The sequence below is a fragment of the Zootoca vivipara genome, chromosome 10, assembly GCF_963506605.1.
Source record: "Zootoca vivipara chromosome 10, rZooViv1.1, whole genome shotgun sequence".
NCBI lineage: Eukaryota > Metazoa > Chordata > Lepidosauria > Squamata > Lacertidae > Zootoca > Zootoca vivipara.
Window position 1 is genome coordinate 39,258,352 of NC_083285.1, and position 13,073 is coordinate 39,271,424.

The 13,073-nt window shown below is 41.9% G+C and overlaps 1 protein-coding gene across 2 annotated transcripts; it reads left to right on the forward strand.

Annotated features, from left to right (window-relative positions):
- The first annotated feature begins 287 nt into the window (after positions 1-287).
- POLR3H (RNA polymerase III subunit H) lies at positions 288-12,837 on the forward strand. Of its 2 annotated transcripts, XM_035128347.2 has the most exons (7): positions 307-526; positions 2,267-2,400; positions 3,010-3,106; positions 6,842-6,928; positions 7,419-7,482; positions 8,804-9,011; positions 9,624-12,837. In XM_035128347.2, the coding sequence occupies exons 2-7, from the start codon at positions 2,290-2,292 to the stop codon at positions 9,675-9,677; spliced, it is 621 nt and encodes a 206-aa protein (XP_034984238.1). In that variant the 5' UTR covers positions 307-526; positions 2,267-2,289; the 3' UTR covers positions 9,678-12,837. The 2 variants fall into 2 exon arrangements, with proteins under 2 accessions (XP_060135710.1, XP_034984238.1); XM_060279727.1 differs by having other exon boundaries at positions 288-526; positions 8,804-12,837.
- The last annotated feature ends 236 nt before the right edge of the window (positions 12,838-13,073 follow it).

Consider the following 13,073-nt stretch of genomic DNA (forward strand, 5'->3'; position numbering starts at 1 on the left):
TATTTGTATATACACCGGCGCGCTTCGCGTTTAGTTAAATAGCAGTACTGTACAAAAAACAACAGCAGCAGCAAACGACAATATTCACAGCGGCCAAAATCTATAGGAGAAGTACAGCCAACAAAAATCCTAGCTACGGCGCTTCACAAGCGGGACTGCACCTGCTACAAAATATTCCCGCGTGGGAGTGGTACAGTGACAATAAAGTACTGTACAGTACAGTATTTCTAGTTCTATACAGTACAAGCCAGCAGCCGCCGCCACGCGCCTTCTAGCGGCTTCCTGTTTCCTCCCCGTCGCCCTATGTGCTCTTGCGCATGCGCGCTCGGAATAAAGTGCCGTCGGGCAAAAGCTGAACCGCATTTTCCTTTAGCAAAAGTCTGCGTCGCGTGGGCAGGTGACGGCGTCCCCGTCTTCCGTGTAAGGTCTCGGTTGCCAGTGACCTTCCGTCTTTTGGTAGAAGGAGCGCTGCCCTTGCCGCTGCCGTCGGGCACCTGGTCGCCGTGGAGCCGCGATAGCGAGGCGGGTGAGTGGAGCCACGAGGGCTGCTTGGCTGCTGCGAGAGAGCGGAGGCTTCCAGGGGACATAGCTGCCAAGTTTTCCCTTTTCTCGCGAGGAAGCCTATTCAGCATAAGGGAATTTCCCTTAAAAAAAAGGGAGAACTTGGCAGCTATGCCAGGGGACCTTTCAGGCCTCGGCCCGCTAGCGGGTTCCGGGGATCCCTCTGACAACAGGGCGGCTGGGAAGATAGGAAGGAGGATCTGGAGAGCCAGGACGGCTCTTGTCCCGGTCACGCACATGGTTCAGCGGGCTGCCGTCCTAATGCACATGATCGTGTAAGCCTTAGCCTTCACGCACACCATTCTTCTGCTTAGCGTTTTTTATGTGCTAAGCATTTAATCTCATTTCATGAGAAAATTCTCTCTGGCAGATTACGTTTCTGTAGTGCAAAAGGTGCATTTTTAGAGTAAATGGGTTCAGGCCGTAGGTGTTTCTAGCTTTACGACAGCGAGGTTGCTACTCTGCAAATCAGTGCTGTGCAACGAAATGGAAAACCAAACGTGCACGATGCTCAGTCGGTAGTTGGATATTCCCTCTTTCCCACCCCCACCCACATCCTCGCAGGAACTCTGTGAAGGTGGTAGGCTAAGAATGATTGAGGGGTCCATGATTATCTGGTGAGTTGCATGTCTCAGTAGGATTTGAACCTAGGGCTCCAGAGTCCTAGTCCAGTACTCCCAAGCATGGAAACATGCTGGTTTTAGAACTGAGCATGTTGTAGGGCAAATAAAATAGATGCACTTGAATTTGGTGCATGGCCCTGTGAGATATAGGAGTGCATCCCCAGAACACGCCAATGTTTAACCTCAGAATTCTATGATTCTTCTTTTTTTACCTAAATGTTTTTCTATCAAATTGATGGTCATTAAATAATCTTAAGAGATTCCAAGGGCCAGTTTGGACATAACAATTCTGCTTAATAAAATAGGTCATTAATCCAAGACCAAGCCTTACACCAGCACACTCCCCCCCCCCCGCACTAGCTTCAAGGCTTTTATTGCGGTTACTTTAATTTTGGTCTTAAAAAGAAATCCTGATATGAAACCAAGTTCAAAGTTATCATTCACACAATCTGTTCTGGTTCTGTCCTGTGAAACTCTTCCTCCAGGAGTTTTTGAATGCCTCATAATCTTTAGAGCATATTTTAAAACCTTACTTTTTGGGAAAGCTTTTAATGTGCCCTAGTACTTTAAATATGAGTTCTGTGTTTGCCATTTTAATTCTCAGCATAATTGAATGTATGTTAGCCTATTAAATTATGACAGTTTGATATACTGTACCACTTTCTGAGTTCATATGTTAAGAAAATGGTATTAAGTGTCCTAAAGTAACAAAACATGGCTTATTTTATGATAAATAGTATGTTTCACAGCACACTGCAGATAGTACCGGTAGACATTTTCCAGCAAATAAGGTTGGAAAATGGACAAATGAAAAATGTATTAAGAATAACTAATGTAAAATCTGATGATACAATTCATAATCAAATTAGCTTCCTCAGAATGGTTACAAAATTCTTTTCTTTAATAACCATTGATTTTTACAAGGAATTGAAATGCACACCAGATTAGGTCAATGGAACAAGACCCACCAGAGTCACAAAAATAACTTCAGCCTCTTTTCCCCTCCTGTCACCACCTGCTGTCACAACCATCATTGCAGAAAAGAACATTGTCTTGCTGACTCTTCTTTTTTCCTCTTTCAGGAACTTTACTTTTGTTGGCCACCATGTTTGTGTTAGTGGAGATGACTGATACTGTGCGGATTCCTCCATGGCAGTTTGAAAGGAAGCTTAATGATGCTATCACTGAAGAGTTGAATAAGAAGTTAGCCAATAAGGTAAAGGTTAAGTGTTGTAGGCCATGACTGACTAGAGGTTTTTATTGGAAAACAACTGTATTGTAAATGTGAAGATTTTTAGAAGCAGGCCCGTTTGTTGACTGAAAATAGCATCTGTGGCTTAGTGCTACCGTAATAAACAGTATAATGTCATATGTAAGACTAGGCATGATGCAAAATCACATACGGTACTTAACTGGTGTAATTGCAGTGGCTACAGTAGTTTGCACAACTGGAAAAATAGCTCTACCAGATTTTGACCAGTCTAAATTCAGTATCCAAGTGAGATGCAATGTAGTATAAGACTGGAATGTAAATGGGAGATAAAAAAAAATAAGTAGAAACTAGAAGTGGAGCATTTGTTTAGGAAATGCACTCCAATTTCTTCTTAGCTATCTGTCATCTTTCTCTACTGCTTTTGCCAGCTGAGGCCGGCACATATAATTTTCTGCTAAACAGTTATTTTGAATCAGTTCACCAGTTTGGTTCATCTGCACACCTTTCCTTGTGCATAAACTCTGGCATGTTGTTTCAGGAAGGCTTAACACATTTCCTCTAGTTGCTGGAATTTATTGCTCTCTGGATTTTGTTTTCCCCACCCCCAAACAGGTTGTGTATAATGTTGGCCTCTGCATCTGCCTTTACGACATCACAAAACTGGAAGATTCCTACATATTCCCAGGAGATGGTGCATCACATACAAAAGGTTTGTCTCTTATTATTCTTAATATGAGCACTTTGGATTGGTAGGAGAGTTGACAACCACAAAATTTAAGAGAGGTACCTACAGCAATATGAACATGAGTAGACAGCACTACAGTACTTTAAGATCTCTATTTTCTTCATGTGGGAATCTACGTTTTGCTAGTAAAGCAGCAGATACTTTCTGTAGCAAATACATTTGGGAACTGCTTCATAGGCAGAAATCAGAGGAAGTCCCTTTCACTTCGTTTAATCCTTAGAACTTGCTATCCCTTAGGAGAGTTATGGTGACACGCTAGTTATGCTGCAGTACCACATTTTCTTACCTATTGCTAATATTCTCAAGGAAGTAGGCTTGTTCTACATGTTTACATATTGATGTTCTAGGTTGGAGAATTAGAAATACAGTATGATATGCTGACCTATGGCATGGTTGGGGAGCAACTTCAGCAGAAGGACTAGATCAGGCATCCCCAAACTTCGGCCCTCCAGATGTTTTGGACTACAATTCCCATCATCCCTGACCACTGGTCCTGTTAGCTAAGGATCATGGGAGTTGTAGGCCAAAACATCTGGAGGGCCACAGTTTGGGGATGCTTGGACTAGATCCAGAAGTGAGCAGCCCTCCATGAGCCACTTTGACAGGTGGTCACTTAATTGGTCACGCTTATTGCTTAGACATACATTATCTCCTGTGTAGGATCTGATGTGCAGGCACACATTAAAAATCATGGTATAAATAGCTTGCAGTACCACGCTATATATGCCAACTTTGGAAGCAAGTTTACGTTTGGGACAATCCCAAGTAAGTGGGTACCGGATGTGGCCTAGGCTTTGTTTTCAGATTCACATTTGAAAAAGCAGGGTCCTTGTGCCTTTAAAAGCTGCGTCTCAACTATCAGGTCTAGCAAGACATAGTTGATTTCCAATAGCAAACATGAGGCTGCCAGGGGCATGTATTACCCACGCACCACATGGCAGCCATGTTGTATTATGCCGTGTCCCTCCATGGCAACCATTTTGTAACTAGTGCCAACAGGGCTCTCAAAATTCAAAATGTGCCAATTGGTCCAAAAAGGTTGGTGATCCCTGTCTTAAATTCTCAACTTATCACACTTTTCTACTTTAGAATGCTGATGGATTTATCAGTCATGGAATGGTGACAGTATATTACTTGCAATGTGCATAATATGTACCTTTATGCTCCTGCATAAATGACACTTGTTCTTATCCTTTCCCTTGACTTGTTTTGCTATTTTTTTATTCATAAGTTTCTTACGGAAAATGAAAGGTACTGACAGACTTTTTCCCCAGTGTGTATTTCAGTTGTTCACTCTAGAAACTGCTGGTGTCTTGACCTTCATTTATTTTGTATCTAATATCTGACAAGACAAATCTAAAAGACCACTTGGGTGCAAACAGGGCTACTCTAATCTTCATTTCCCTTACTGCTGCAGTTCACTCAGCACTGTCCTATTTGCTCTAGTTACCGATCAAAACAAGTCTATTTTCAGTCTGCCAGGCTTGCAGAATCTCAAAAAGCTGACACAGCTGCCCAGAAACTGGACTGATGCACATCATTAGAGCAATGACATAGAAGCATAGATTGAAAGCTTAGTTTTCCTTAGGATTTCTCAGACAGTTTTTGAGAGCTGGAGAGGTGCAATTAATGATGTGTGATCATGGCTTTTGAAATGCTTAGTCCCCTAAACATGAGTGTCTCCAGCTGTGTGCATGTCTGAGTGAAGATACTGGATTTTGTCAAGTAGAGAAAGTCAGAAGCAAGGGCCAACTCCACCCACCCATGCTTTGCCAGTATCATGGTTTTGGGTCTTTTGGTTCTGCCCTGCATTTAATACAGCATTTTACACCTTCCCATTGGAGCCCATGTCCTATATTTAAAGAGACAAAACCCTTATGCTTCTGTTGTTGTTGTTGTTTAGTCGTTTAGTCGTGTCCGACTCTTCGTGACCCCATGGACCATAGCACGCCAGGCACTCCTGTCTTGCACTGCCTCCCGCAATTTGGTCAAACTCATGTTCGTAGCTTCGAGAACACTGTCCAACCATCTTGTCCTCTGTCGTCCCCTTCTCCTAGTGCCCTCAATCTTTCCCAACATCAGGGTCTTTTCCAAGGATTCTTCTCTTCTCATGAGGTGGCCAAAGTATTGGAGCCTGAGCTTCACGATCTGTCCTTCCAGGGAGCACTCAGGGCTGATTTCCTTAAGAATGGATAGGTTTGATCTTCTTGCAGTCCATGGGACTCTCAAGAGTCTCCTCCAGCACCATAATTCAAAAGCATCAATTCTTCGGCGATCAGCCTTCTTTATGGTCCAGCTCTCACTTCCATACATCACTACTGGGAAAACCATAGCTTTAACTATACGGACCTTTGTCGGCAAGGTGATGTCTCTGCTTTTTAAGATGCTGTCTAGGTTTGTCATTGCTTTTCTCCCAAGAAGCAGGCGTCTTTTAATTTCGTGACTGCTGTCACCATCTGCAGTGATCAAGGAGCCCAAGAAAGTAAAATCTCTCACTGCCTCCATTTCTTCCCCTTCTATTTGCCAGGAGGTGATGGGACCAGTGGCCATGATCTTGGTTTTTTTGATGTTGAGCTTCAGACCATATTTTGCGCTCTCCTCTTTCACCCTCATTAAAAGGTTCTTTAATTCCTCCTCGCTTTCTGCCATCAAGGTTGTGTCATCTGCATATCTGAGGTTGTTGATATTTCTTCCGGCAATCTTAATTCCGGCTTGGGATTCATCTAGTCCAGCCTTTCGCATGATGAATTCTGCATATAAGTTAAATAAGCAGGGAGACAATATACAACCTTGTCGTACTCCTTTCCCAATTTTGAACCAATCAGTTGTTCCATATCCAGTTCTAACTGTAGCTTCTTGTCCCACATAGAGATTTCTCAGGAGACAGATGAGGTGATCAGGCACTCCCATTTCTTTAAGAACTTGCCATAGTTTGCTGTGGTCGACACAGTCAAAGGCTTTTGCATAGTCAATGAAGCAGAAGTAGACGTTTTTCTGGAACTCTCTAGCTTTCTCCATAATCCAGCGCATGTTTGCTATTTGGTCTCTGGTTCCTCTGCCCTTTCGAAATCCAGCTTGCACTTCTGGGAGTTCTCGGTCCACATACTGCCTAAGCCTGCCTTGTAGAATTTTAAGCATAACCTTGCTAGCGTGTGAAATGAGCGCAATTGTGCGGTAGTTGGAGCATTCTTTGGCACTGCCCTTCTTTGGAATTGGGATGTAGACTGATCTTCTCCAATCCTCTGGCCATTGCTGAGTTTTCCAAACTTGCTGGCATATTGGGTGTAGCACCTTAACAGCATCATCTTTTAAAATTTTAAATAGTTCAGCTGGAATATCATCACTTCCACTGGCCTTGTTATTAGCAGTGCTTTCTAAGGCCCATTTGACTTCACTCTCCAAGATGTCTGGCTCAAGGTCAGTATGCTTCTGTTAAACAACTACAAACATTTTGCCACACTTGCTTTGGTGATTGTAGGAACAGTCACTGAAACTTAGGAGGTTTTGGCTTGAAATGGGAATACCACTGTATGGTGATATTTGAGCCTGCTCAGCCCATTCATTATTTATCCAAGTTTTTTCAGAAACTAGTAAATAGCAAAATGCTAGTATTGGATTGCTATTTTAGCAATCCATAGGGAGGGAGGGAATCGTGACTTGTTCAAGCAGCATATTGTGTTGTTTCTTTTTCTTTTTCAGTGCATTTTCGGTATGTTGTGTTTCACCCCTTTCTGGATGAAATTCTGGTTGGAGTAATAAAAGGCTGCAGTCTGGAAGGAGTTCGGGGTAAATTTTAACTTTTACTAGTAATTCACCAAATAATCACAGGAATATTGTGTGTAGGACTGCAGTGGGTGTCTAGAATTATGGAATATTATACCAAGATAACCAGCAGATATCTCAAAAGAAAGACTGTTCTATTAATAAAGTTTGACGTTATTATGGTTAAGATGTTTGGAATCACTCCTTAATAGCAGCAAAACATAGCCAAAAGAACTGAACTTCAGTTTCTTTTCTGAAAAATAAATAAAAATAAGAATATAGAATGAAAGGTGGAAAAACATATTTGAGGCTTAAAGTTGTTCTCCTTTATAGTCCTGATGGGTGTTCCAATTCTGCATTTATTAAATTTACAGTATAGCGGAAAGAATGCTGGACATAGGTTCAGATTCCTTATTGGACATGCCACTAGGTGATGGCATGGGGAAAGCTTAAATTCTAGGAGTCACATTGCATCCATCTTGCTTCTTTATTAATCTGAACTTCTTTTTTGTAGTTTCACTTGGGTTCTTTGATGACATCATCATTCCTCCAGAATCCCTACAGCAACCTGCCAAGTTGTATCCTCTAAACAGTTCCATGATGCTGGATGTCTAAAGATGTATAATATGAAATCTACTTCCCTTCGGATGGAGTCTATTTTTACTTAATGCAAAAACCCCTATGAGTATGTTGCAAAACGTTCCAGTAGATTGTGTTACTTAATGCTAGACTAATATTAACATTAGGGACGTGGGTGGCGCTGTGGTCTAAAACAGAGCCGAGGGCTTGCCGATCAGAAGGTCAGCGGTTCTAATGCCTGCGATGGGGTGAGCTCCCGTTGTTTGGTCCCAGCTCTTGCCCACCAAGCAGTTCGAAAGCACTTCAAGTGCAAGTAGATAAATAGGTACTGCTCCGGCAGGAAGGTAAATGGCGTTTCCGTGCGTTGCTCTGGTTCGCCAGAAGCGACTTAGTCATGCTGCTGTCTGCGGATAAACACCGGCTTCCTAGGCCTATGGAGCGAGATTAGTGCCGCAACCCCAGAGTCGTCCGTGACTGGACCTAATGGTCAGGGGTACCTTTACCTTTAATATTAACATTCAGTATTCCACAGCTCAGGAAAACCTCAATGTAATTTTTGAACAACTGGATGTATCCAACACTTTCACAATGGATCTTTCATTTACCCTCATCCCTCACTGCCCCCCCCAAGCTCATTTAGAGAGGAATTATCATTGTGAACTGTGTCATCTGGTGCGGCAGGTGTAAAAGGTCAGGCTTGCAGGGCACAAGATTCCTCCGCCTAATCTTGGGCAACCTCCCCAGGCACAAACTCTGTAGCCATGGATGGACACAGCCTTCAGTTTTTGGTAGGGCCCCCAGACTGTAGGGAAGCTTTGTGGAAACTGTTGGGGAAGAGGAAAAGATCCATTGCACAAAGCTGCCTTCCACTTGCACATTGGATACAACTCAGATTAGTTGGGTTGAGGGCATGGTGTGAAGGGCATTAATAGGAAGAGATCACTTGAGGTTTGGGAAGCGGCAGTCCAAGTCAAACGTCTGATTTGTTTCCATCCTGAGCCCTGTGGTTAGTTGCTGGATTGAATTCAATTTTCTTGCTTCATAACGTAAGAGACATTTATTAGCAGATCTAGCATGGTCTGTGTTCTGTGAGAAAACCTTGCACAGGGGACAGTGAAATGTATTTTCCAGAATGCATTTAGAATAATTTGCATCAGAAAATTTTCCATTGCTGTAGAGTGATCTAATTTAGCATGCTTATTTTACTTGTACTTAGTTAAAAAGCTGTGAGAGCCAAATCTCAGAAAAGGGATTTCATACTTCAATTTAAACTTCTATGCCTTCTTATCCCACTGTTGCCTTAACTTTCTATGTGCCCAGTGATGAAGCAGAACAAGTATGGGTTTGGGAATATGAGACTGAAGAAGGAGCCCATGACCTGTATATGGATACAGGAGAGGAAATCCGTTTCCGTGTGGTTGATGAAACTTTCATTGACACATCCCCAACAGGCCCAAGCTCTGCAGAGCCCTCCACCTCTAGTGCCACAGAGGAGGTGCAGAAGAAGGAAGCCCCCTACACACTAGTGGTAACTATTTAACACTACTCCTTTCTACATAAAAGGGACCCAGGTGGCGCTGTGGGCTAAACCACTGAGCCTAGGGCTTGCTGATCAGAAGGTCGGCGGTTCGAATCCCTGTGACGGGGTGAGCTCCCGTTGCTTGGTCCCGGCTCCTGCCAACCTAGCAGTTCGAAAGCACATCAAAATGCAAGTAGATAAATAAGAACCGCTATAGCGGGAAGGTAAATGGCGTTTCCATGTGCTGCTCTGGTTTGCCAGAAGTGGCTTTGTCATGCTGGCCACATGACCTGGAAGCTATACGCCGGCTCCCTCGGCCAATAATGCGAGATGAGCGCGCAACCCCAGAGTCAGTCACGACTGGACCAAATGGTCAGGGTTCCCTTTACCTTTACCTTTCTACATAGGCTTTTGAAATATCCTTTCACTACCTAAAAGTAGTCACATCCTTGGTGATAGGATGTAGACCTTATTCTTTCAGCCATTTATAATTGTGAGGAAAGGGTATGAGGATCTCTAAGTGACCTCTGAAAAACACAGAATTCAGAGAATACTGCAGATTAAATGGATAATCCAGATTTTCATGTGCTAAATTCTAACATATATTCTTTCTCTGTGCAGGGATCTATCAGTGAACCTGGTCTGGGTCTCCTATCCTGGTGGACAAACAGTTAGCCAAAGGGGGAGACTTCCACAAAATGGGCATTTACCAGATTGGAAAAGCCACTGTGTGCATTTTTCTCTCCTTAGAAAGCAACTGCAGAATGGAAGCTTTGTGTTTCTATTTCTACTTTGCCCTACTTCTGAAGTAGAAGACGAGTGGGAACATCCAGTGTGATGTCATCAACACAGAATATTTGCATACCATGGCCCTGTCAACAAACTCTTGTGGTTCTGATCTTTCCACCTAGCAGAACTGGGTACAAGAGCCTAGGAAGAATCTGCTACCCTAAAAGAAATTTAAGACAGGCCTTGTGTTTAAAGCAGATGCAAGAAGAAACTTTGAAGAACTTCAGTCTAGAAGAAACCAGTAGCGATTTGAGAGGTGGAGAGGAATGATATTATGAAAGCTTGCAGTCATTTTACTGAATCCCTCTTGTTCCTTTTCCCCATTTGGATGGAGGTGTTTCTGACAGTGGAGGAAATTCATGCCCTTGGCTTTTAAAGGTCACATACTGATGAGGAAGATGAATAAAGCTAGGGCAAGGGTAAGAATCGAATCTATATAGCCATCAGGCTGCCTCCAATGGGTCTTCCTGAATATCTTGGAACTATTTGCCCTGGAAAATTCAGTGAGCCACTGTACTTGCAGAACACACTAATAACTGGGGTTAGTAAGTCTGCAGTGTTTAGAGAGCAAACAAACCTTGTTAGCTACCCTTCTTAATCTTGCTGTCTTCCATGAAAACATGTGACTTCAGTTTGTTTTTAACTTAGAAACGTAGATGGACTATAGCCTTTTTTCCCTCTACAGAACAAAATTCTAATGAAAGCTGCTGTAGATATGAATGACACCTCAAAACTCAACAACTTTTGTTGACTTTCTGTATAAGGAGGAAGAGATTCACATCTTGAAGTAGATAATACTTCCTTGGGCATTGGATAGGAGTGCAAACATAGACAATGGCCATTCAGTTTTTGGTCTTTGACTGCATTGTAGTGGAAAATATAGAACATTGGGCAACAGTGCAAAAGGCACACAAAGACACAATCACAATACACAATAAAAACATTCCTATGGCATAGGACTATGTATGTGGACCACTAATGAGAAAAGCAAAGCTAGGACTACCAGAGCATCAGGTGATAAATAAAGCTCTTCATTTTAAGAAGGCCTTTGACGTGCATGTCTTATGGTAACATACTTGAATAGAGCCTGCTTCTTGATGACAATATATTTGGCTTACTGGTGAAGTCACTCTGACTTGGCTGTTCCTGCTTCAAAGCCTTGATTGGAGGTTTTAATGCTGTTGTAACCCACTGAGGGTTGTGCAGGACATCTGCTTCTGATGTTCCTATGTGAGGTGATTAATGCAGAGCCAATGTCTTTCTAATAAATATTGCTAGTGTATAATGACTGGAACAGCAGCTTTGGTTATAAAGGATATACGAGTTAACTATACAGCCAGAGAAGTGGCAAGGCCATCAGGTTTTTAACTGCTTTTCAATGAAAGCCTCCTGAAATGTAGGGACCTGAAGTTCTAATAAACTTTGCACTGGTTTAAATCTTCTATTTTATTGTATAGTGCTGCCTAAAAGAATTTACATTTTGTGTGTGATGTTGACATGACACATCAACCAATTGAATAGGTACACAGTTTTTAAGCACCTAAATAAAGTTCCCCAGAAATAACCACTTTTCTTTCTTGCCATTAAGCAAAGGCTTTTCTATTGTGACTCCGTCAATATAGAATCTGAACAAGCTTAATTAATAAATACACTCAGGCTCCTAGCCAATAACCAATTATGTGTGACTTAGCACCACTGAAATCATTAAGACTTTTGAGTAGACATGATTTTTTATTTAAAATATAGTTTAATCATTAGAATTTCTGTTCAATGACATTTTAAAAAATCATATATTTAAAAAATAAGAAATTATAAACTCAACCACTGCTTTAAAATGCTTGCTGAACCAGAGAGTCATGTAGCTGAAGTTCAAGAAGTGCATTGTCTAAGCTTTGTCGAGGGTTGGGCCCACTGCACTGATTGTACAACATTGTACTGCTTTTATTCCACATGGTTGGAAGGACACATTTGAAATCCATAAGTGAACTTTAGAGAATATTAGAATCATCGTCTTTATTTTAACCCTTGTATATAACACACTTCAATGTGGAAAATTCCCAAGATGACTTATCAATGCATCCAGCAGAGTAACAAAGTAATCCAAAAATTAAAACATAAACATAAACCAAAGGCAGTGTTAAATTCACAGCTCAAAGGACTGCAGAAATAAGCTTTGTGTGTGTGCCATTTTCTGACCAGTCAATGTTTTAGTAAATCTGCCACAATTCTTGAGTAATGCTATTCCAAGATGGCCTAGATTAAAAATGGAATCAAATACAGGTGAAACTCGGAAAATTAGAATATCGTTGAAAAGCGCATTTATTTCAGTAATGCAACAAAAGGTGAAACCAATATATGAGATAGGTGTATGTATGACATCCAAAGCAAGATATGTCAAGCCTTTATTTGTTGTAATTATTTGTCGTTAGGTGGGTCAATTATAAATGGAATGTAATTAATGACCAAACTGCGGGAGGCAGTGCAAGACAGGAGTGCCTGGCATGCTATGGTCCATGGGGTCACGAAGAGTCGGACACGACTAAACGACAACAACAATTAATGAAATGCAATAGCGATGTTTATTTTTGTATTATTGTAAGTATTTGTTTTATTACTGTGGAATTTCCAAAAGAAAGCATTTGTAAAAATTAAAAGAAAAATTAAAAATAAGTTGCATTACTGAAATAAATGCACTTTTCAACGATATTCTAATTTTCCGAGTTTCACCTGTAAAATTGGAATTTAAAGCGCCTTATAAAATTCATAACAAGCACTCATAACATCTAATTCACAATACAAAACATTAGTCTAAAACCGCCCCCAGCAATTTGCACATAGCTCCCGTGTCAAAAACTGAATTGCTAGCATTTGATCTATACTAAAATATGGCGGAAGCCTTTTAGCTGGTTGCAGCCCCCGCAACCCCTCACTTGGAAACAATTCGTGTTTACCCAACGTTGTTGTCGGAGCGAGTTCTTGGCATCCCAGCAGCTTGTTTCCAGCACATAAACTGCCTCGAAATCTCCCCTTGCCGAGGCGTTTCCTGTTCTTGGAGCCTACGTATTTTAAGTCTTGGTGGGGATTAGGGAGGGAAGAGATTGCGTTGACATACCTTGCTTGGCTTCATTTCTAATTTTATTTTGAATGCAAGCGAAGGCCAGTTTGGAGTATCGCAGAATTCTTGGGCGCCTCGGCCCAACAAGCCTACGAAGGAAAGGTGAGAGAGACCGGAGCTCCCCGATAGGCAGGAGCGGCCCCTAGGGCGCGAACTATCGCCGACAC